Here is a 25,435-nt window from a genome sequence, read left to right as displayed (position 1 = left end):
TCCTAACTCCCAACTGCATTAATACTTCGATGTCTGCACAACTTTCAGACCCAGAGACGCAAAGCTTTTTATTTAGAAAAGCAAAGCATCTTTAATACACATTGAGTGGCATAAAACAGGGAATTATTTGATGAAAAACCCAATTTCTTTTTCCAATTGATTTTAAAATCCCACTCCCTGAACTCTGAAATGTATTTTCCCACTAAACAAACACAGGGAGTACAGTTTCCAACAAGACCAGCATCCTCCTTCTGACAGAGGCGGTTCCAGCTGCTCCACTGGTGATTAAAATGGGTTTGCCTTACTTTGAATTAAAATAGGCTAGAAGCATTGACAGCCTCTGCCCGAGCTGAGTGGACAGTAACCATTAGCTGAAGGGAAGATGTATTTTAACCTATTCAATTATTCTTGTAATTATATTGCAAGAACATTTTTTGACTACATCAGATGTTCTGCCTCTAATAGTCTACCCTCTCTTCCAATTATCTGATGTCCTAAAGACAAATTTCAATACACACTCAATGGCTAAATTTTTGCCAGTGCTAAAAATTGGTTATTTACTTTATTTGCTACTGCATTACAAGATTATACATTACCATTTCAGACTGGGTTTTTCTTATCAAATTTGTTCTCTTCTAGTCCTTCAGCAAATACAATATACTAGGGGTAACTAACACAGTTTTAGTAAATTGTGTTACAGGTCAGAAATATATCACCTTGTCCTGTAAAACTAAGTGGCTCTACACAGGGAAAAATAAAGCTCTTGAACTACTACAGTTCACAACTACAATGCACAGGTATGAAAGCATAAACTGACTATACTGAGCTCACTGTAAGACAAGAATGACCAAAAGAAAACCAAACAGTAGTTGAAGGATATTTTCTTCATAGTCACTTCAGAGAAATTAATTAGACAGTAGTATAGAATTACTGTCTCTAATTGTGGAACATTTTAAAATAGTGAGGTATTACCTACTACCCCTGAACTTTATGATAACCTGTGCACTTAAAACACCTTTGATTTACAGGCAGCCTAATAACTTTTTGTACATCTTCACAAATTAGTGACAAAGCCCAAGAGGAAACCAAATTTTCTCCCCAAGGGCTGGTGTTTGGAGTACTGTACATAAAATTAATTTCAGATGCTAACCATATCTATTGCAGTCCTTCTCTAGTTCAGAATTGTTTCCAGTACAGAATTCAGCACCTTACGCAGGTGAACTCTAAAAATAAACCAATCACAATTTCTAACTCTTACAGAAACCAAGACATGAGGGGAAACGAGGCCCTAGAAATTCTACCAGCCAAACTGGAGCAGATAAAACATACAGGATGCTCTGAAGGGTATTAGAAATATATAAACCAGATGTGAGCTTGATATGAGGAGACAGATCACCACTTCAGAAAGCAAATATGGGATGGCTGGCAAGAACAATTCTCCCTGAAAGTCTCTTTCACACTACTGTTTCCTGCATGCTCTATAAAACCTAATTCTCAGGAAATGTGCCTAAGGAATTTTAATCCTTTATCAAACACACACTCAGATCTTACTAGGATTCCTAATATTCAGAATTATTTTTATCATACACCACAAAAAATGGGAGAACAAACTTTAATACCTTTCAATCTCACTCTGTTCCTCTTACACTTTTTTTGGTCACATACTTAACTAAGCCAATGCCAAAAATATAGCATACATCACTTTCACATTGTGTTCAGTCTGCACTATTCCTGTCACCACAGAATGCAACACATTGCATGAAACATATCAGATAAGGCAGCTGCTATTTACATTACAAATGTTGGTCTCATGAAACTTAATAACAATGCCAGAAATTTACTTCTGGATGAAAAATTATTTTGGATCCTTTCCCTGGTCCACTTTTCATTCTTTTAACCTCTCACATACACATAAAAATGAAATGGTATGTCTTATTTTTCCCTCTACTGTTCTGAGAGGTGTTTTCTGATTAAATATATATAAGTATTAAAAAAAATACTCCCAGTGCATCTTGTATACTTTCGCAATTAAAAAACCTGCCACACATATTTCATTTTTTAGCTTTGGTAGCTCTTCTTATCTGAAAAAAAAAGTATATAATACAACTTCTAAAAAAGCTGCCAAAACAGAACGAGAATATTCTTTTATTATTTATTTTAGTAGATTTTGTGAGGCTTAGTTGGCTTAGTTGTTTTTTTTCTTTTCCCCTATCCCAACAATGGATGCAAGGCATACTAAATACATAATTACATGAGAGAGCCACACAGCTTTCAGAGGAGCCATTCAAGTGAATTGTGTAAATAATATGCCTTTAAAAACCCTAACATATGAATACAGATTTACCAGTTATGAAGTAGTTATATACCTGGGAGACAAGAATATGCATTTAAAAAAAATTCTGCCCAATTATGAACTTACCAAAGAGACTAGCATGTCTCAGAGCAAATTAATACTTTCATAACTTTTGGAGAAAGTTTTTTGCCTGTTTTCACTTGAAAATAAGAAAAACATTAAAAGCTGTCTTAATTAAGACAAAAAAACAACAGTCAAAAGCCATCCAGTTAAACTGTGCACCTCCTTGCATCTCCTTCCAGACCAGTTTGCCACACTTATAACTAAGTAATTCTGACTTTATCACTGGCAGTTTTTCTTGACAGTCTTTCCACAGTACAAAAATTAATTTATAAAAATAAAGAGACAACTGTAGTAATCCTTGGAGTGTGACCATAGGAAGGATCTCACAGGGCTCAACCAGCCCACCAACAGTTCTAACTGCACATACTGCACCCAAATGGTGAAGGGCCAGATGTGGCTGCTGTAATAACCAGTGCTTTGCACAATTCCTCATCTTCTACTGTGTTCAGACACCTTGGTCACATATCCACAAGCATGTACGGGTATGATTCAAAGTGGCTTGTGCTCCTGCTTTGCCATAACAAAAGCTGAGCTATCTCATTAAAGACCCTTGGATCATTTTTCATGAATCAAGCAAACCAACATTTCACTTTGGGAAAGCTGAGCGTATTTTTCTGGCACAACCAGGGTCTGACTTCCAAACAATTAGGTCTCACAAATCAGCAGCTGAAACATGCTACTAGATTCAATTATAACACTCTTCCTAGACTCCAAACTTAGGTAATACTGGACTTCTTAGCCTGGTACAGATCACTGACTTCAATGCAGCAGTTTTCCCCTTCACCCTCAGGGTGTTACCACATTCTGCCAGCTTTGCTGTGCACACAGAACTCCAACTGCTGTAAAGGGTTCTTTTCCCTTCAGCCACCCACTTTGCGTGTAATTGCTCAGTAAATTTTCCTTAACGTACGCATTATGCAAACTCTTCTCTAACCTTCTGGTAACTCCCTAGCTAACAGTAACTTTTTACAAGATATTCCAGTTCACTAACTACTTCTAAATATCAAAGATAAGACACATGGAAAAGGATTTACGTATTCAGATTATCCAAATAATAACTTACCTGAGTGGGATCTGGGAGAGTCAAATCACAGCTTTTAGGTAAATGTTTGTGAAGAAATGTTTTCCCCAAGAGTGGTTACTGGAGTTCAACCTCTGTGATTTCAAGTCAACAGAAATTACATGCCCCAGCAAGGGGCCAGCTGCCATTTATAAGGTGTACAAGATCCTCATTTGCCAAGTGTTTGAGGAAACTTATATGGATCACATCTGAACTCGACAATACTAATGTTTTCATAATTATAGCTCTTCAATGCATGAAGATGATAAATCTAAAGCCACGCAGCTGCAGAGATTTAAGATTTAGGTGCCATACCCTGCTTTAAGGAGTAAAACTTGCAGGGGCTTGTGTGTGCTTCTTTAAACAACACCAAACTTAGTAAGAGCAATCTCATCAAGGTCTAAAGATGAAACTATGTGAAGGCTTAAAATGGAGATTTTACTAGACCAAGTGGACTTGGCTCTTTGGTAAGCAAGAAAACACAATTGCCACTAAGCTCCGTTATGTCTGATCTTAGAAATATCTTCCAAACTTAATGATTCTATAATTCTGTGTCTAAAGCCTGATCAATAACAATTCCTCATGAGTTTGGGCAGAGTAACACAGCATACTAAGGAATGTGTTGAAACCCCTTCATCTTGGAACATTTCTAGAACTTCTCTCTATTTTCATGACACAAACTGCAGAGAAAAAACGTACATTGGTGGAGATATGAAACAGAAGTTTCATTAGATTTTTCCCTCATCTCTAGCTTTATTTAATTCCATAAAATCTCTGAGTTATTGTTATGCACCTACCACACAAAAGTGTTTCAAGGATAACTGATATGCCTGCATAGCACTTTGAGGACATAATGTACTATATGAGTGCCAAGTATTAATAAATGAACTGCAGAAAGAAATCTTATTTCAACTTTCCACCCAAGGAGTTAGTATCTGAATTTTAAAAAGCATATGGATCCACTGAAAATAGATGTTTTAGAAGTTAAGAAAAGGATGCTAAATGACAAAATTACAAAACCAAAATATATCCAGAATAATTTCATTTTTCTCTCAGCAAAGTGCAATTTTAGCAGAAGAATCTTGGTTTCACCACAGTCCTGGTTTTTACGCTCTCTTTTCCAGCTGACTTGACTGAAGTGCAGACCATTAATATCTGAAGTGCCTTGTTTTGATTATACTGGCCTTTGCTGGTACCAATCTAGTTAAGGTATCACCAAGAATTTCCAGCATAAAACACATTTACAGGTTTATAACTTGGCTTTAAAAATTCTACTACAAAAAGACAGTGGGAGGCAGAAAGGCTCAGATGAGTGCATTACATTACATATCCTACGTGATGCATACTTGCTCACAATGCTATGAAAAAGGGAGGCTTCTGAATTACCATGTTTCAGAAGCCACCTAAAAATGATACTTTTACTTCCCTGTTTATGTAATCAAAATAAGCTTTTGTAAGTATTTTACCTAATTAGCTTAACTTGCCCAGTTTCATAGTTTGGCTTAAATTATAGAAAGTGCCCATATAATATAGGAATTAAAATGTCATGTCTATTGACTGTATTTATACACAAACATTCTCTCCCTGTTTCCCTTCGGAAGTCAATTGTGGCATGTCTCCAAAGGGGCAGCATCTAGGTGATGGGATGTTACAGACTGCTAGCAAGTCAAAAGCTTAAACAAAGATCAAGGCTGAATAAAACAACTGCATTTTCTACAAAAAGACAAACACCTAAACAGGAAAGAGCTAGAGTAAAGAGAACAATGCAGGTTACTTAAAATGCCAGTCCAAAAGCAACATGTATTTCTGGCCATTGGTATTGTATTCCTCTAGCCCACATAAAAACACAACACAACTCTCCATTACAGCACAGCAACATTAAATATAAAACCTGCCATTAAAGGGCAGAGGGTAATGACATCAGTGTGGGCAACCCATGCTCAGGTAGTGTTCAACTATTATCTCCAGCTTAAGAAGGCTGAAAATATGCAAATGCAGCCAGCACTGGTTTTAGATAAAATTGTCAGTTTTATGGATATTTATAGTGTGTGTCCAGTCTTGCAGAACTCCATCTTCCTCCACCTCATCTGTAATATAAACTGCTTCTAGTCCACATTAATACAATATGTTACTGGGATACTTCTCACATCCTGTGTAAGTCAGGCACCAGATCAATACTCAGCCCCGCTGAGGAAAAAAAAAATCATTAAGTTAGGATCTGGTTAAAAATACAGACAACAGGAGAATAAACCTGATGCACAGCCCCCATTCCATCTGGATGCAAAGGCAGATTATGCTTTTACATACATCAAAAGTGGCTTTCTTTTCAATACATGGTTTTAAGGAATCCTACAGGTAGTACTTTTGATAGATATCCTATACCAAACCAAACTCACCTCAAAAAAATTTAACCTCTCTGCTTCTCATGAAAGCTCTTCCCAGCCTTTGTATCAACTGCCTTACCCTTATACTTCCTGTGGTGAAATCACAGCACGAAATTGGAATAGCAAAGCTATTTCCACGACAGTATCTGCTGATGACAAGCACAGGTTTATAACTTTTCCTTGGATCAAGGAGTAAGAAGATTGAGATAGACTTTAGAACGAATATCAATAAATTAAAAATCAAAGGGAAAGCATGCTTACTAAAAATATCTTTTTCAAAAAGTGCAAATTCTTCTATTATTTGAGGTTGCCTAGTGTAAAGCCTCCTTGGAAATTTTACTGTGCACTTTAGGTTTTTTACCCCCTTGGTATTTTTCAGAGTCCAAAAAGCATATATCCAACCTGCATCACAGCATTGGTAATGTAAAGCTGCTCTCTTGGCCTCAGAAGTAAAAGGAAAACAGAACAGCCACACAACCCTCTTCCTATTGTTCTCCCAATCCACATAAGAAACAGAAACTGATGCCATGCCCCATAGGTCAACAAACTTGAGCTCTGTGAGACAATAATTGCAGAGTTGAGATTCCTCTGAGACACCTTGCCTCCGGCTCAGCAAAGTTTAAATCAAGAAAACAGAAGCTTCAGTGTCCCAACTGACCTTCACTGGAGTGGACTTGAGGAGAGAGAGAGAAATGGTCTCTCGGAGAGAAGCTCCAAAGCACACTTCACCCTTGCAGCACATCACTCATTCAAAGAAATGGCTTGCAAATATAAGATTTGGTGCCCATCTTCTAATTGGTGTTGAAGCTCTTGTCTGTTGAAGCTGACAGCAGTAAGCAGCTTGCACAAGCACACTACTACTTACTGCTTCTAAGATACTGACACAAGACTGGAGACTATCAAAACCATCCTGTTAGCACCTTCAGTGAAACTCTCATATTTTAAGGGGATTTGCTGGTGCAGCTTTTCATTCTCACACTCTGCTCAAGTGAGTTGGCTCTTTGTTTATGTTGGGCTCACAGTACCACCTTGAAGATCCCTACACCACCACGTTTTGTCATTTCACAACTGCAGTTGCCATGACAACAGGATGCAGCTTATCTGTGCTGTTTTCATATTTCAGTTTTTGTTGCCATAACAACACATTCTGGCTTTCTATAGAAACAGCAACTTTAAGCCATGTATTCTCAAGGACACAGGATTCATCATATATGTTCATCAGAGAACAGATCTGTACAGGCCATTTGTAAATTAAGCTATTTTTTCTGAAGGGGGATTTTTCACTCACAAAAGTGAAAAGCTGACAGCAATTGCTAGAGGCAGACTGCTGAGACATCTAAAGCCTGGCCTTTAATAATAGCCAGAGTAATATAGCACTAGGCCACTTCCGAGTGGGGACTCCCCACAGTGTCAGACTGTGTCAAACTGCACAATTGTTATGTGATGTGAGTAAGTGTCCATACTTGATTCACCCAGGCAGATCTGAATTAGATGCTAGATGCAATTCTCTTGAGTTTTAACCCAGTGGCCTCCCCATTATTACCAGCACCACCACCATGCAGCTTTGTGTTTGAAGGCCCATTTTAATTCTGTAATTCAAGCTGTTGTTGTAGATCTGTTCTCAGACTCTGACCCTCTTCGCTTCCAGGTGACTGCATTTTGAACTTTTATTTACAGGAAGTGCACATTCATCAGACTGGTGAGAAAATGTTATACAAACACAGCATGCATAAACACAAAACAGTGATGGCTATGAGGTTTATCAGCTAACATGGCACTGTAACTTCATTACACCCTCATTTATGTACTTCACTAATGAGACAAGCACAGGTGTCTAACACGGTCCCTCACATGAGATGAATAACAATAATACAGTCCAACCTGCTTTAGCCATGCTTGGTATCCAGAAGATATAAGTTGAAATCCATCTTTTGGCATGTGTATTCGGGGCTAGGAGAGAATAGACATAAAGAGAGACCTCCTTTTACACTGGGACCTAGCTAACCTAAGTCTAAATTCTGGAGCACTTTAAACAATGCAGATTTTTTTAAGCACCATATGAAGGTTTAGTCCCCAGATTAGTTCTCGTTTACTGCTCTGATATCAGCTGCTTCAAGAACACTTTTTTAATGAAGTCACCATTTTTATGTTTTACACCATTTTACATTTCAGTCCAGTATATATATAGGTATTTCTTTTAATTTCCACAAAAATGCACTTGGATAAGCACAGCCTCTGTGGTGGGTGCAACAGCAAAGACCAATGGTCGTTAATGCTTTTGACGCTACATAAAAAGCAAATGGTGTCAAAACAGCAGTAGTCAAGCTATGAATGTTTTCACAGTTACCATCCTCAACATGATCAAGACCAGACACTGGACAACATGAAGATATGACAGAAAATTCCTGAAGAAGTGTAGCCTTAATACCAGGGTAACAGGTTATTATACTTACACACAGCCATAATTTTTGTGTCAAATCGACAGACAAATATAATCTCCCCCCCATTTACTGTTTTCATGCTTTATTGGATTGAAGAAAAGGCAAGACACCAAATTGCTCTAGAAACACAAAACATATATAACATAACTTTCAGCTAGGAAAAAGTATGCAACAAACCCCAAAACACTGTCTGACGTGACATTTATTTGTAGTTCAAAGATACTCCCTCATTCAAGTGGATTCAAGTGCTCCCCCTCCCCTTCCCCCAAAACAGGAGATGCTTAGAAATTAAAATCATGTCTAAGCAACAGGACCAGATAGAACATCCACAAACACCAAGTCCAGAGATTTTTCTTACTTCTTGAAACAACTTCACAATCCCTTTCTTAACTCACAGTATCTCCCCTCCAAATCAGATGTGTGCCCCTACCACTCACTCCTCCTGGAAGGCTGGAAAAAGCTTACTCATTTTCAGAATGGCTCTACTGAAGATAAGCTTACTCTCACTTGTTCTTGAGTCAACACAACATTTAGTTTGTACAAACTGCATCCACTTTGGTACTTGTAACACCAAAAAATACAATTTGTTGGAGAGAAAAAAAGTGTTATGGCCGAATGACAAACCTTCACACCTATGGTGGGCAGCCTTGGAATTTGAAAATAAAATAAGAACTAGAACGGACTAAAATCTTGCCTCTAAAGAGAAGTACACACTCAGGATTTTGCAGTATACTTTAAGCACTTGTTATTTTTGCTTCTCTCCAGTTTGAATTTAAATCCTCCTAAATCTTCCAAAGTAGTAGTAAGATTATGCCCTGGTGTCCTAGCCAATGATCTCAGCTGAACATGAATTTTAATAACCACCATTGTGCTGATAAATTAAAGTCAAGTATGTCTGGTTACTGCATTCACCTGCTGCGTTTGCACTTGCAATGCTTAACACATTAACAAACTCTGTTTTAGGAGACTTCTCCCACAGCTAGAAGCATCATCCTCCAAGACCTAAGCCTCCTTCAGCATTAACTTCATGGGTGGTTAGTCTCTCTATGACTGTAAAATGGGGACAACACTCATTTAACCCACCTCACAGGTTTGCTGAGTGGAGCCCTTGACATTTCTATGTGCTTTGGAAATGGAAGAAACTATATGAAGTACTGTATATCTAGCAAGAACACTACAGAAATACGTATAGTTCTGGTTCAAGTGCTTCAGTTTCTTTTTTCAAAGTAGCACAGCCCAATATGTATCTATCCAGGAAAAAAATTAGAAGTCCTCATAAAAAAATTAGAAGTCCTCATAAGCAGAAACAATCATTTGAAATCAGTGTCACAAGTAGAGAGACCTGAATACCAGTCTCAGATGTGCCCAAGTTCACACAACAAATTGTTGTGATGCTAGAATCAAATTGCATTCACAATAAATTGTGAAAAATTACTTCATTTGTTTGTAGTTCTGCCACCTAACCTACGAATTAAAAGATAACAGTCAAGCTCTTCAGACCAGCAAGCTGCTTAACACGTGGTAGTCCATCACTCCAGAGCAGTCTGAATAATTGATTTAAAGACACTGACTTGAACCATTTAATTTGAAGACCCTGGTCCTGCAAATATGTAAGTGTATTAACAAATCTGTTGCCAGCAACAGGATTACTCTCCAACAGAAGTGTTTCCAGTAGTAAAGATAACAATGCATTTCTATTTAGACAACTCTTACCAACACAATTTTTTGTGACTCAAAAGTAAAGTTGCTTGAGTATTGTAATAAAAGCAATCAGGACTTTTGGCAGATTAGCAGCTACTGTAAACTCAATTTATTTTTCAATGCTGACAAGTGAAACATAAAAATAGGAGAAACTAAGACCCACTACTCATTCTCAATACTGTATTCATCAGAGGTACGTCTCCTCTGCATTTGATAAACCTGCTCTCATTTAAGAAGAAATGAGAGACTACACAGAAGAGAAGCAAATTTTACCAGCATTTACAAGGTATGTGTGTCATTACCCACATACTGCTGCTTATGCCATTAAAGTGGGATATTTGCACAAGTGAACCCCCATTTACATCAAAATAAGCACAATAGAAAAGCATAATTTAATTAAAATTTCTCAGATTGATGACTGGTTGTAAAAGTTTAGCCAATCTCCTACATTCTGAATTTCTGTGGTTTTCCAAGGCACACTGTAAATGACCCCTAGGAATGCATTCTTCAGCAGAGAGAGGCAATTAAAGTAATACATCTGGTTAAAATATTCTGAATTGCAGTATCCCAATGACAGCAGACAGGTCTGTAAGAGGACTGTCAATTTTAAAAAATAAAATAAAATTGCCCCTCTTTCCCCCAGTCTTAAAAATATGTAGGATCCAGAACACGGTCTTGTTTGGAAGCTGTATTAATTTATAAATCAACACTAAAATCTTCCATGATTATGATCCATTCAAAGCAATTCCACCAGCAATACAATTAATTGCCCAGCAAGACCTACTCATTTTTGTATTTTCATGAGCACACATCGTTTATGCTCATGGTTCAATACCATTCATAAGCACAGTATTTTCTCGTAGCATCTGCTCCAGCATTTTCCTTGACTAGAAGTCAGGCTGCTAGGGGAATTTTGCTCTCTTTTTCAATAGCATCAACAGTGATTGCTTTCCTCAAAAAGTAACTCTGAAAGCACTCTAACTGCTAATTTATATCATGCTATTTTGTGAATATTTCACATTTTGATTTAGGTCAGTGACTAATTTGTAATATAACTTAGTCTACTTCCTTTTCCAAGACATTCATGTTTATTATTGAGGCCTTGGTTTAAAAATGAGCCTTCCATTATCCCAGATGGCTTATTCCACAACCATCAGCACCTTACTCACAGTTCTGAAATGCAGTTTTATTGTGTATGAAATCTTAACTCTCCCTAGTCTTTCTGGTGTCCACAGAACTTGTTTTCTATACGTTAGCCATGTATTAAAATTATATATATTGCATACGTCTATAAACTGGGGAGCCAAAATAGCTTACTTTGCTCATCTCTTTGTCTGCAACCCCTGACTTTTTTTCCTTTAGTAATCTACTCTTCCATTTTTAATCCTTTTGATTTCTGCAGTCCCTAGCAAGGCCCAGAACAAGAGAATGATTCTTGAGAACAAGTCAGTAATTTAAAATTCAGTGGTACCCTCTCCACTCTCTACCAAGGCTGATTTTCAGAGGACATTTAATTACAGGCCTGAGTTCCTATTTTCTAAGCCTAAACACAACCCCTGAAGGCTTACAAGATTTGAGTCACAGCTGGAGCTGTGGTTACTATACAGTTTAAATATCAGCCTCTTTACTGTGCAATTTGTTTCGAAAATCAAATCAGATGCTGTGTCATAAACAAGTGCTAATTAAGTACTGAGCGGAAATTGGGCTTTTTTGTGCAAGAAGGGTTCTTAAATATCTGCATCTTCACTTCCATAAGAAAGGATAAATATGTCAAGAATGATAATTATGAAAGGAAACCTACTATGGTACTTCCAAGGCAATACTGCTGCTTCTCCATTTCATCTGCTTCTATGTAAAAAGAAATGAGGGAGGGAGAAAATTGAGACTTATATGAAATATATATGTACTAAGGATCTTATTAATCTGATCATATCACCCATAATGCTTGCTGTTCCCTCAGAGAAGACATTCACTCTGGGTTTCCATCACATGGGATTTAAACAAGCAAACTAAACCCATCTCTCTCCATCACTGCAAAGCAATAATGAAGTGACTTATATTACCATTTCTTTTAAGTCATGATCTACACACAGTATTTATTTGACAATAGCATTGAATTCATTAGATATAACACCTTGTTTGATAATTATCAAGTGAGGAACAGGAATAATGCATTTTAATACTCTGAAGGTTGCCTCTGAGTAACAATATTCAGGACTCCATTAACTAACAGGCTGTCGGCTACAAAAGCAGAATTAGATCTGTCAGTCACTGACATGGAAGGGCATGGCCAGTTGCACTGAAGATTGTCCAGTTGAGATGACTTCCACAGCAAAGGAAAGTATCTCCTGTGGCCTAGAACTTGTAATGAGTTTGTATCCATTACAGCAATAAACTGAATTCCTATTACAGAAGATACAACTTCATGGCCCAAACAGATCCCTGACTCTACTGCCCAAAGCAATACTCAAAATAAGGCAGAGGTAGATCTGTGGACTCCAATTCAACAAAACCAAACACACGATTTCAAAATCTTTCATTGTTATTAGGAGAAAAACCCATGAGCTATCTGATCCTAAAAGCTTAAGTTGCTAATATTTAAGTGTGTCCTTTGTGAGATTTTGTAGAAAGAAGGAACAAACACTGAGTCAGCTGACTGTCAGGTCTCACAGTTTGATACAAGCTCCTTCAGAAGGACACAGCACTCTCAAACAGTAGGCTCTGACTGCCTGTGAACTTAATGAGTTCACTGCACGTGGTGAACATGGCTACTCCAGCTCTTTAATGAACCTGCCTGAGTTCCTCGACTGAGATCAGCTCAAAACCAACTCCCACTGGAGAGGGTCTATTTATACAACTTGACAGATAAATAGATGCAAGAGTTTTTTATATCCTTCAAGAGCAGCAGCAACCAGGTAAACTACTTCTGTAACATGAAACACCTGGACACCTTCTTTAGGGCTCACAAGAATATTAACCTAAGGTATTGAAAACCAAATGGAGACCCATGACAGCACTCCATTAATCTCTGAGCAAAGTAACAGCAAGATCCACAAACGTGCTTACTCTAGCAGTGTGGAGATTCTCTTTGTGCCCATGCTTGATTTCACAACCATTTGACACTTTAAGTATGAAATTCAAATGCTATATCCAGCCTCGTTCAAGACTGCAAGATCTGTGGTGAAGACCATTTCTCATGCTACTTCCTGACTTTGTGCCAGGTAAGTATCAACAGGAACAGTGACATTCACAGTGCAAGCTTTTATGTATAAAACAGCAGCTGGAAGCTAGTCCAGAGATCAACAAAATGAAGCTGCTGCCTTCCAAGTATTGTGTCTTTTTTTTCTAAGTCCTTAGAAAAGTCAGAGACCTCACCTGGATTCTAATTTTTCACTAAAATTCAGCGCATCAAGAATAGAAAGTCCTGTACTTTACAAAAATACAGCCAAGGTAAACAAAATTGAGTTTGGAAAATGACAATCTCCATAATCAGCCTAAGAACCTACAGTATTAACTTTCACCTTCCCAATCTCCTGCTGAATTTTAGGTAACAGTCAAGAAAGCATGCAGGAGAGATGGGTTACAGGTCTGTACCAACTATCCTGGAAGGAAATCTGCAGTTCACACATTAAGCAGATGAATTTGTAAAAGGAACACCATTTTTTTCTAAAGAGAACAAGACAATTTGGAGAGCACACTTCAGCACTCCACCACATTTTCTGCTTAGCTACTGAGCTCTTGTCTTCTGAGCAGGCTCCAGCACTAGCCAAACATTTTCCTGTTCAATAAAGTAACCAAAACACTTCCTCTTTGCAGGAATGGCTGTTCTGTCCAAATACATTTCCCTTACAAAGCATTCTGCTACAATTACAATGCAGGACCTTTTCACCCATCAGAAGTAACTTGGAATCTGTAACTAATTGCCTCAAAAACTTACCAAAATATATTAAATTTCTTTTCCTTATGTAAATACCCTGTGCCAAGTTCAGCTCCATGACAGTTCTCAATTCCTGGCATAGGATTCAAATATTCCTTTGCTTGGCTTAACTAGAGCAAACTCCTCCTTCAACCAAGAAACACCAAAGCATCACCTTCTGTCCTGGAAGACTGCAATGCCAGAATGAACCAGGGGCAACAGCAGCAGCTGAAGACATCTAATGGGCAGCCCCTGGTAGCATCCTCACACAGAACAACCATCTGTAATTCTAACCAGAGTGAACCTAAAATGTTGCAGAAATGGCTGGCCAAAAAAGAAAAAGCCAAAGCCAAATAACAACAGGATGTCCTGTCTCCCAAGAAAGGGCTTCTACTGAGATTGAGTACTGATAACTATTGCCAAAATGAAACAGTCACCATGGGAGGCTAAGTAAATCTACTCCCAATTTAGAACAAATGAGAATTAGTGCTAGACTAACCCAATCTTCTTCTTTAAGAAGATCACTGAAGTCCAGACAAATTAGAAGTAGTTAAGCATTTGATAGATGACATGTAGGAAGTTACTAGTTAAAATTAAGAGGATTAGGATTAATACTGGAGTTATAAGGAGGCTAAGAAACTAAAAATTGTAAAGCATCACAGGCAATTTTGAAAAAGGAACCATTAAGCTGTACAGAGAATGACCCTTGTTGAAATCTATTCTTATTTTTGAAATTAATGTTAAATATTCTCTCTAATGGCTAAAATACTCAAGAATTTCCAATGTGCTAATGAAATTAAAGAGACATCATAAATATATAGGACAAAGCATCCTGAAGATTTGGTAACAGAAGTGACACATGATGCATATAAATCAAAAAGTTACATTATTTCCATTATAAATTAGGAACTCAGTAACTGAGAAGAGGGAAAGAGGCCCTGGGATATGTTACTCATTAGATAATGATGGCTCACCCATAAGATGTGGCCGCAGAAATAAATGGGAAATACTATTACAGGATAGTGTATAAAGTAAAAAATTCCCAGAAGAGAGGAAGTAGGATCACTGCTTTAGCACAAGGAATCCATAAAATATTTCCTGGAATGTTCTGTATAGCTCTGATCATTTGTGTTTCAGGAACACTAATCAAATTTTGCAGCTGTTTAAAAAGGTCTACTAAGATGATCAAAAGTTCCAGGAAATGTTTTACAACAGAAGGAAAAATAAATTAAAGAATGCTTGTTTAGCCTGACCAGATCCAGCTCAGAGCAGAATATGATTGCTCTCCACAAGAATCTGCAGATGAACACAGGGGAACAAGGAGAGCTGTTTAAGCTCAAGGACACTGGCATATGAACTAATGAGAATGAATTAGCCATGAAAGGAGTTAAGCAGGACAATAAGAACTAGGATTCTGACTTTCAAAGTAGTCAAATTTGGAATAGCTCTGCAATGGCATAGCAAAGAGAATTCCACTTAGCAACTGCTTTCACTAGTTTGTGAAAGCTTTAGAGAGTACTTTGGTTGCCAATATCAGACTTGAACCCATGCTCCACAAGACCTACTGCAGTCCAACATCGACACGTCTTCTCGCTGATGGGCCCTTTATCACCCCCACTTAAATTCTTATGTTAAGGTCAGGACATTACAGGAATATTTTGTCAGTAAAAAACTTGCAGGGTATTTATGCTTGCTTATAACAACAGCTGTAACAAAGTGCTAGAGCAATACCCTTCACTGGAGTCATCGTAGTCAAGAGAAGGAAAAATAAAAAGGAAAAAGTTACAAAAAGAATAGGGAATGCAGATTTTTCTCCTTTGGAATATATTAACAAGAGGAAACAGCTTCTGTCACGTTTGAAGAGGCTGTTAACATTATTTGGATTTCTTTCTGTTGAGATGCCTCTAAGACTCATCTTCTAAAACAAGATCAATCCATCATTTCTTGAGACTACACCCCCTTCTCATTGTTCTAATTTGCAGGAGATGAATGATAGCTGGCTGCATTTCTCAATCACGCTGGCAGTTTTGGCAAAAAAGAATTAAGGGCATTGGGCAGTCCCAATGAACAACCCCCCTGGAGAATTGCCAACATCTTCCTAATAGACAGGATTCAAGGCCAACTATCCATAAACTAAAAGCAACTCCCACATAAACACTGCTCCATTCTGTATTGCTCTCACAATAAATTACAGATGATGTGTGTAGAGAGGGAGACTGACTACATTGTATGACAGACTTTCATGATAGACCATTTTTCTCTGAAACAACTACAGACTGTTCTGGTTCCTATATGGGTAAGCATGGAAACATTCAGACTCTTTTCTAGTCAGCAGACAATCCAGCCCTGATTAGTATCCAAGCAAAGACTGCCATCACCTTTCTCTACAGTGTTTCATCCATCCCACTCTATTTGAGGAAAATTCTTACAATTCTGTAAGAATAACTGTGTCCTAAGGTGGAAATATCATGAGCAAGTATTCCTACAAATGGAAAAATCCCATCCAGGGCACAGAGCCAGCTGACAAAATTCACACCAGAGTTCTGCATTGGCTGTTGTTATCCAAATTCCCTCTCTACCATCTTCTTCAGGTGCTTCTGAAATAGATAGGTCCATCTAGACTACTGTTAAAAGAACATACTTACTATTGCTCTGCTAACATAAAACTGTACTTAAAAACTTTTTCATTCCTTTGTAGTATGCCCCTGCAACCTTTCCCTTCTCACCATGGGATGAAGCAAATTAAACCAGCATTAGGCCTTTTTGCTGTTTCTAGTCCAAACTGGTTACTCCAATGTATTCTGCCAAGAGGCTGCACGTCTCCTGCCCACAGACTGGAAACACTTCTGTCCTTCCCTCAAGAAGACTAGAAAGGCCCCATGCTGAGCTTTCCCATTCTTCCTCATTCTCTCCTTTCCGTTGCTCTCATCAAAATGACTGCACAAGACCCTGTTTTAGCAGTGGGGGAAGGAAAATTAAATCAGATGTTTCTCAATTTTCAGTACAGAGGAAGACTAGAAGTAGCTAGAGAGAACAAAATTATGATCAATCATTTGTTTCCAAGCAAAATCATTGTGAAAAAGTGAAACAATTTAAAACTATAAGTCATTGTGTCTGCTTCTGAACCCTTCTGCCACCCCAGCTAACAAATCTGGCTGTGCATGCACAGTGGCAAATAGGCTGAGCACCCATTGCTTAATGGGACCACGGAACTTGCACATCGAAGAGAAAAAAATGAATTTTAATGCAGTTTTTAGAAATACTTGTCATTGTTTCTGCATTGCCATTTAGTGAATGGGACCGATTTCTCTCTCAGTAGGGGATGATATTTTAATGATGTAACAATGTACTTCCCAGAAGAAAGACAAGCCTCATGAGGCAGATTAAAACTAAGAATATTCAGATCCCATTAAAATCAGACAGTTTCAAGCCATTTTTAAAATTAATTTTGTTTAATGATAAAATGGGTTATCTTAACAGGTGGCTAGCCAATTGTAAAATTAACCAAAACATGGTCAGAAGCACAAGGGTAGCTATTAGAAGAACTAGTTTCTTTGTATTCTGCCTCCTATTATCAGTGTACATTATCACCCGACACAAATTCCTCCAGTCCATGACTCCTGGCAAATTTCTGAGCTTCAGCTCTCTCTTTCTGCAAGCAGTGGCAGCATTTGTCCAACACCAGAGCTCCCCAGCACCTCAGAAAAACTGTCATTAGAAAGCTATGTTGTTTAATAAGCAGGAAATATTTAATGCAACTCCCAGGATGTTTATTTTCAACCATTTCTGTGGTATGAAGAAGTTTTTCACAGCACTAATCAGTACCCTGTCAGGGAAACAGCTTCATGTTTGATTGCTTATTAATTGTATTTTGAGCACTAACTCTTTAGCTGCAGCCACTGGACGCTGCTATGCTACAATTAATTTCCAGCTTCCACAGCTGAACACACAGTGGATTCAGCCCTTCTGTGCAAAAACACTTAAAATGTATAAAGAATAATCCTTGTTGAGCATTCCTGAATTGTAAGGAAGAAATGAGGAAGACTGAAGAAAACACTCAGTACTGGAAATACCAGTTAAGCTTGCTACTAAGGACAGTTAAATATTACACAAATGCGTGGAGTTTAAGATGATGCAATACAAGCAGACAAGGAAGTGAGAAAACAGCTGATTCCATCTGCATTGATGAATTTAGCAGGAAAATTTTTATACAAAAAAATCAAGTTGTTCAGCTTGCTGGTTTTGCTGGTCTTAAGTGTGACTCTAAATACTGTTGCAGTAATCACCGAGAAAATGAATATGACAAGAATACATGACAACCAAGTTAGTATTATGTGAAGGGATCCCACTTAGTGAGAATTCTTATTTCCAGATATAAATTACTCTTCTTGTAACAGAAAATAACTATCTTTCATTAACATGTTTTATAATGCAAACAAACTATCAAAACAGTAAAATTCATAGAAAACAAAACAATGGATGAACACATTCACTTGACAAACATATCCACTCAACATTTGTATGTCAGGAAATACTTTCTGATCCCCACTTTAAATGTTTTCAGAGTGTGAATTTTAAATGAGACCGGACCAGGAAGTTTCCTCAACCATTTAACTTTTTGTCTCAAGTCATTATTTCTGCTACCTCAGAAGCTGCTAGCACTGAAAATAAAGAAGAAAACAACATAACTTTATATTTCATCTCATTTATGGCCCAGACATCAGAGCTTGGAGTATTTTCATGGCCAACCAAAGATGACCATTTGATTTTTTTCTTCATTAGGCACCTCTTAAAGAGGTGATCTCTGAACACTGTACATTCCTACCTTATCTCCAGACATAATACACAACTATGGAATAATTTTATTTTTTCCTCTAAAATCCTCATCACCTTTTTGTATATCACAAACCATTTTAGGATACTGAGAATGTTGAGGCCACTGCACATCTTGTATCTTCCAAAGACTATTTAGGAAGTCCTTTGCCTAACCAAACTTCGTGGTTAGAACTAAGTCTGCTTTATCTCACTAATGAGAATGATAATTTAGTACCAAATACTCAAGAGGAATTATAGCTCTGCTGACTGGCAAATAATTTGCCAAGGCAGATTAGTTTAGCTGCATAAAATAAATATCCACCTGCACATACTAGCACTAATCAGGGCGTGAAATTAAACTTTTTATTCAGTGGGAAATAACTGCTGCAAGGCGGCGATTTAGTCTGAGAAGCAAATATTAAGGTCAGCCTATTCTCTCTGATGTTTATAGTACATATTACAGTGAGGAGAGCATGGTGCAACAAATTTGGCTTTTTAAGTCTATGAAACTAAATACTTCAGTGATGCGATAGCAAATTTGCCATTTGCTTTTCTAATTGCATACATTTAATGGAGCAAAGTGGCTGAAATGAAACATTGCCAGAGAAGCAAGGGTGAAGTTACTGAAGTACCAAAGGCCTGCACCAAGTGCAGAAAAATCTACAGCAAGAAGTTTGGGGTAGAAGAAAATTAACCAATGTTTTCCATACAATATACTAGTGCCAACAAACACCCAAAAAAACAGGATGCTATTTCAGTACCATTGGGAAAACTGGTAAGTGCGTGTGTAATATTCAAGCAGGATTTGCAACCCCACATTCAAGAGGCAATGCTCTGCTACCCCAGCTTACGAAATTATTCTCACTGCTTTCATGACTTCCTTGCTTTGGATCCCAAGGGTTCTCTGCCACAATGTCCCTGACACAAATATGTTACTGGGAAGACTGCTAAGTTCTCAAAAGATTTTTTTTTTTAAATAGCTAACAAATAACAGCTCTTAAAAATTCTGGTCCTACTGACACCATGAATGACATAGGTTCAGTGCAAGCAGAGCCTCTTTTAAGGTATAAGCCTTTGTCCATCTGTTCCATATATATACATGCACACAGCAGGAAAAAAATTTCCAACTTCACTACCTTTCAGCCTTCCATTACACTGGCTATTCTTTGCTATATTACCTGCCAGTTATGTGGGAGCTCCTACAAACATGCAAGTATAAAAATTAATGAACTTCAGAGTTTTCCCTCATTAAAAAATAAAATAACTCACAACCAAAAAAAAAAAAGACAATCACCAAAAAAACTCCTCCCAAGAAAAAGACCACAACCAAAAAAACAACCCACAGATGAATCTTAAAATACAACCAGAAGGCTCTGGTTCTCCTGTGAAACTGGAAAGCCCATCAGCAAGTCCTAGAATCTGACCATCCAAAACCAAAAGGAAAATGGTATTTTGGGGGTGAAACAGCAAAAAACCACGAAGAACACTCAGGCTGACTTCTTCCTATTCATGAGCCAGGAAATTAGGTAAATTATTGCAAATTAATTAATTCATAAAGCCTGAGAAAGTGAAAGTCTGTTAAGTATCAAGCTTTTGCCTCTCAAATGGTCCTACATGGGACCCCAAACTGGTCAGGTACTGTTCCAAGCACTGCTAATTAAACACAACTGAAGTTGTCACTAGTCCATTCAAGAAAACAGATGTCGCTTCATAGAGCTTTGATATTTTTCTTAAATACCTTTCAAAATGAGGAACAAAAAATATGAACTCTTATAAAAAGGGCTTTATTGTATTTTTATAGCATATTACATACCTTGTAACAATCATTCTGTTAAGTGTGAATGTCAGTTTTATTTTCTGTCCCTTTTTTCTTGGCTATTTACAAGCTTTGTAAGAATCGTTCCTTAATTAAGTCTAAACATAGTTTTATATAAATGGATTCCTGGAATTAAAAACGTTCAGACTTAAGAAATGATTGTTACAGAGACTGTAACAGGCCGTAAAAAAGAATGCCACTTTAAACAAAGATTTCTCATTTTAATTAAAAAGATAATCATCAGAACATTCGTATACTTAACAGAACCATTTGAAGCTACTTTGAAAAAATATCTACTATTCTATGCAGGCTTATGTAGTTTATTTTATATGACATTTAATCAAAGTCTCAGTTGAGCCTATCACACTTGTACTTTCACTACTGTATCTACTGTTTCAAACACTTATTCAAACTTGAAAGTTACTTACTGAGCACCTCGATTTCTTGTTCTTTTGTAAATGACTGACTACGGAAATCCCATATTCCTGAATGTATAAAAGCAGAGCTGTCTATGGCAGGGGGCTTTGGGTGGGACTTTTGTGTGCATTTTTTTAGATTAATGGGCACGTTCTGCTTTCTCTTCAGCTTGTGCATCAGTTTCTTATACACTGTACTTTATAAAGAGTGTACTTTCATCAGCAGGACTGTACGAAAAATAAAAGAGGCTGAAGTGAACTAAGACTCTGGTAAAATCTTTGCTGCAGCTGCAGAACACTGGACTATTTAAAGATCATCTTTAAACCTATGAACCATCTTTCATTCAAAAAAACAAAACTAAAAACACCAACAAAACTTTTGAAAGATGATGCGCAGAATACATGATACAAGACTCTCATTCACCAGCAAAAACAGTCTTCCCTTGTGAGGAGTTGCTTGGTATTGTGTGGTGTTAATACACAGCAATTTAATATCTGGAATAAAGTAGGTCTTATTAAGACATAGAGATAAACTGAGTAAGCAAATGAAATTAAATAAATTACTTAAACCTTAAAATATTAGATTATATATATTGTACCTGAGAACAGATAACCAGGAAATTGTAGCAGATATCAGTTAAATGCAATATTGCATTTAATACTGCTTCACTGGCAAGTAATCCAGCCAACAGCAGCCAGTGAGAAGGCAGCTGCCTTCTACTCCACCAAAAAGTTGCACAGACATGAGCAGACAGAAAAACAACAGAGTACTGTTTGTCTTTCAAAACACCAAATATAGTTGCTTTAAAGAAAAATAATTTCATTCATATTATTAGCACTGGATGAAGCTTTCCCATGACATTTTTCTGTTAGAGTTGGACATTAAAATAAAAATCAAATCACCAGGTCCATCTTGCCTGGTACCTTGTGATTCAAAAGGGCTGCCCAAAGTCAATGTCAAAAATTAAGTCCTGACATTTTTAAGTGGAAAAAACATTATTTTCTAGAGAAGCATAACCAAACCACCACCTAGAGGGCTGCTTTTCAATATGAAATGAAACCTACCCCAAATACATACCAAAATCAAAACTCTCTCCTGCCTTTGATAATAGGCCTCATACCTCTAAAATGTATTTGAATATTTACCTACAATGCTCCTTGGGAAGCTCTCAGAAAAATCAATAATTAATAGCAAAGCCCACCTCTAGCCAAACTCTGAGCCACCTAATAAGAAGATGCAAATGAAGCATATCACACACTCTGATGGACAAGGTAATCCACTGTGAATGATTCAGCATTAGCTGATCTGCTACCTCTGTGTGGATAACTGTACCAGTGCCACTACTGCAGTGCCTGAGCACTCTCCGAGTGCTGCAAGGCCCAGAAAAGACATTTCCAGGGAGGGCCAAGATGATACTTGCAACTGATTCCTCACTTATCCTGATGTGTCTATCTGTGCCACCCTGCCAGGAACACCAGAAGACCCCCCAAGTCTGACAAACACTTCACTTCATCAGCAGAATTAAAGGAAGAGCCACGTTCTGGACTGATGCACACTAAAGCAAAAGCCTGGGATGTGCTTAACAAAATCTTTGCTTCCTCTCCTCTCAACCTGTAAGCAAAAAACCCTAACAAGTTCAGAGTGGACAGAGGGAAGTCACATCTTTCACTGCAGGTGAAATCTTTCACATCTTTCACAAGCATTTTGCATACAAGAGGCACTTTAATAAAACATGAAAGAAGGTGGGTTAGCTTTTAGCTCTCAGTGCAGTCTGCTCTTGATAATTCTTCCCTTTATCTGGTGCTCTTAACAGATGCACATCCCAGAAGAGCAGCTTCCTCTCATGGGCATGCCTCTCCCCAGTGTCAGGGAGCTCTATTGTTGGAGTCCATCAATATCCATTGTTGTCCATCTATACCATCTATTGCTGGAGTCCATCATCATCCTGCCAGCTGCAGGATGGGCAGGGATTCCCTCAGCTTCCAGGCCCAATCTTACAGACAACCTCAAACCACCTGGACTAAGCCCTTGAATGAGAATCTTAGCACAGGGGGTGAAAAAAGTAATGTATGAGAAGTCAGCATAGCATGTTCACAATGCTGCCTGGCAGCAGGCAAGAATGTTTCAGCAGAAACTTTTCAGGATGCGAAACTCACTATCTAGAGGCAGGTTGTAATTACCAAGCTTGGCCAAACACAAGTGCAGCAGATCTGGGACACTCCTTTGGCCAATCCCACACCAAAGATGGCCATTAATTATTACTAATTGCTATCTTGCTGATTTAGGTGTCCACACATTTTTCCACTTCACCTAGCTGAGACTATAAATCTGGCAAACTTGGAGATTACTAGCAAACAGATCAAAAAGTCCCAAGAGAGAAACAAGTTCTTCCAGATTAAAAACCAAAAGCCAAACAAGTGTATCGAAGCTCAATTAGAAATTAAAATTTGCAGCTAATGTTTCCTCAATTTCATTTTGGGCATATGGTCTGAAGATTTAATAGAATTCCTTCTTCCTGATGAGCTCAAGTTTAATTCTGTGCCACTAGAAGCACTAACCCAAAACAAACTTTTAGCAAGTGTTGCCAGTCGTTAAAATTATATCCTTAGGGAAAGAACAGTTTGGGGCACCTGAAATTTACATTCAATTTAGTTGGCAACACTTTGTTTTCATTTCTAATTTTTACATTTCTAGCCAAAATGCTTAGAAATATCAACAAATGAAGAAAAAAAGAATGAAGTTACAGTTTAAGTGCACAATGCCTCAAATCCATGGAGATTAGCCATATTTGAAGAGCATCTTGATGCCGTGTACTGTTTTCCATACCAAAGGCCAACTCAAAACCTAAACAATATACGTGCTCCCCGCAGTCCCTATCAGTGGTATGCTGCTGCAGCATCAAGTGAAACATTCAAGTGCCAGTATTTAGAGATCTCGCAGTAGAATGGGAGGATAAACAAAATTACAGAGGGATGGTGAGCAGTACAGCAGGATAGTCTAAGGAGCACAAATAAAGAAAAAAAACCAAGAATTACATGCGCAAAGGCTGCCGGTGCCTGTGGGCCCCTCTGCCAGGTCCTGCCTCACTCCAGTTTAACTTCTCCCGCTCCCAGATGACACCCGCAGCCGCCTCCCCCTCCTCCCAAAGCTCCCTGTGCCCGGATCTGGGGACCCTGCTCACTGCCCGCCCCGCAGGCAGGACGCCCCCTCCCCGGGCCCCGCTCACCGCCTTCCCCGCCCGCCAGCCCAGCGCCCTCCGGCCCGGCCCGGCCCAGCCCCGAGGCCCGGCTCCCCTTCCCCACTGCCCCCGCTCCATCTCGCCCCCCCGCAGCCCTCCATAGACAGAGGTGCCCACCCTCCCGCGCCGCCTTGGCCAACCCCGCGCCCCTCACCATGAACTTGAGCGCCTTTTCCTGCAGGACGGCCTCGGCCGGGTCCATCGTCCTGCGGGGCCGGGCCGGGGCCGCCCCCCCGCTCAGTGAAGGCCGCAGCCAGCGCAGACGGGAACCTGCGCTGCCCCGCGCCCCCCCACCTCGCCCCGCTGCCCGCACGGCGCATGCGCTTCTCCACAGGCCCACGGGAAATGGAGTCCCCGGCCACGTTCCTGGCAAAGGTCCGACCTGCTGGATAAAACTACAAATCCCGGCAGAGTCCGGACTTGGGGGCACGCTGGGAGCCGGCTGGTGCATGCGTTCTGCGCAGTGCAGGGGGCCGACGGGGGTTGTAGTAATGTGTCAGGATGCGAGGTGCGGGCCGGGGCGGGATGGACGCGGCCGCTCGGGGCGGGCGGGAGAAGGAGGGCGGTGAAGAGGCGCGTCCTGCAGGTGCGGTGTGGGCAGTTCCAGCTCCAGACCGTCCCGGGGTGGAAGGTACGGCTGGCTCCTGAGTCACAGCCCCGCGCTCTCCAGTGCCCCCCAGGAGGGCTCGGCTGCTGCCCCGCTTTGCTCCGGCTGCGCTCCGTGCTGGAGTCGATTGCTGCTGGTAAACCTAAACTGAGCCCCTGCTCTGGGTGCCAGAAATGTCTGGGGAAAAGTTACCGGACCGAAGGTCCGCAGGGGATGTGAAACAGGGCAATTTGCATCGCTGGAATGGATCGAGTAGGCTGACATCATTACTGAGAGGTGTTTGTTTGAGGCCGTTCTGTACATAAAAAGCCTCCCGTGCTGCTTTGGTGCCCTTTTTCTAATAATGTTTCTAGATCAATTTTCCCTGAAAATTGGACCAAGTTTTCTTTGTTGTACTAAGTAGCAAAGAGAAAAAATAATTGATCAGCATTCCTTGACTAGCAGCTGCATATAGACAGAACAATATTTACCATATCTCCTCCGTTTCTCCGTTGCACACCCTACAAGACCAGCTCACGTGGCAACCATTGTTTCTAATCCTCTTCTGTATTAAATTTCTCATCTCTTTCCAGTTTTTCTAGTGCCCAAAAACTGAGGCTGCCTCATATGGAGCAGCAGAGAGGA

At 39.2% G+C, this 25,435-nt stretch overlaps 1 protein-coding gene across 11 annotated transcripts in view; it reads right to left on the bottom strand.

Moving 5' to 3' along the window:
* The window catches only part of BTRC (beta-transducin repeat containing E3 ubiquitin protein ligase), a 121,117-nt gene extending 96,602 nt beyond the window's left edge, over nt 1-24,515 (bottom strand). For 5 of the 11 annotated variants that reach the window (XM_077182954.1, XM_077182958.1, XM_077182957.1 and 2 more), the window contains exons 1-2: nt 24,359-24,513; nt 7,742-7,810 (exon numbers count right to left, since the gene is read on the bottom strand). In XM_077182954.1, coding sequence (XP_077039069.1) covers nt 7,742-7,810; nt 24,359-24,406 — 117 coding nt within the window. In that variant the 5' untranslated portion in view covers nt 24,407-24,513. Of the gene's footprint in view, nt 1-6,518; nt 6,638-7,741; nt 7,811-24,358 lie in introns of those variants that run through there. The other 6 variants (XM_077182956.1, XM_077182961.1, XM_054637180.2 and 3 more) reach the window with 4 other exon arrangements.
* Nucleotides 24,516-25,435: the final 920 nt, after the last annotated feature.

Source organism: Agelaius phoeniceus, chromosome 9, assembly GCF_051311805.1.
Source record: "Agelaius phoeniceus isolate bAgePho1 chromosome 9, bAgePho1.hap1, whole genome shotgun sequence".
Lineage (NCBI taxonomy): Eukaryota > Metazoa > Chordata > Aves > Passeriformes > Icteridae > Agelaius > Agelaius phoeniceus.
Note: the sequence above shows the minus strand (reverse complement) of the source record. Positions and strands in the feature narration are given on the sequence as shown.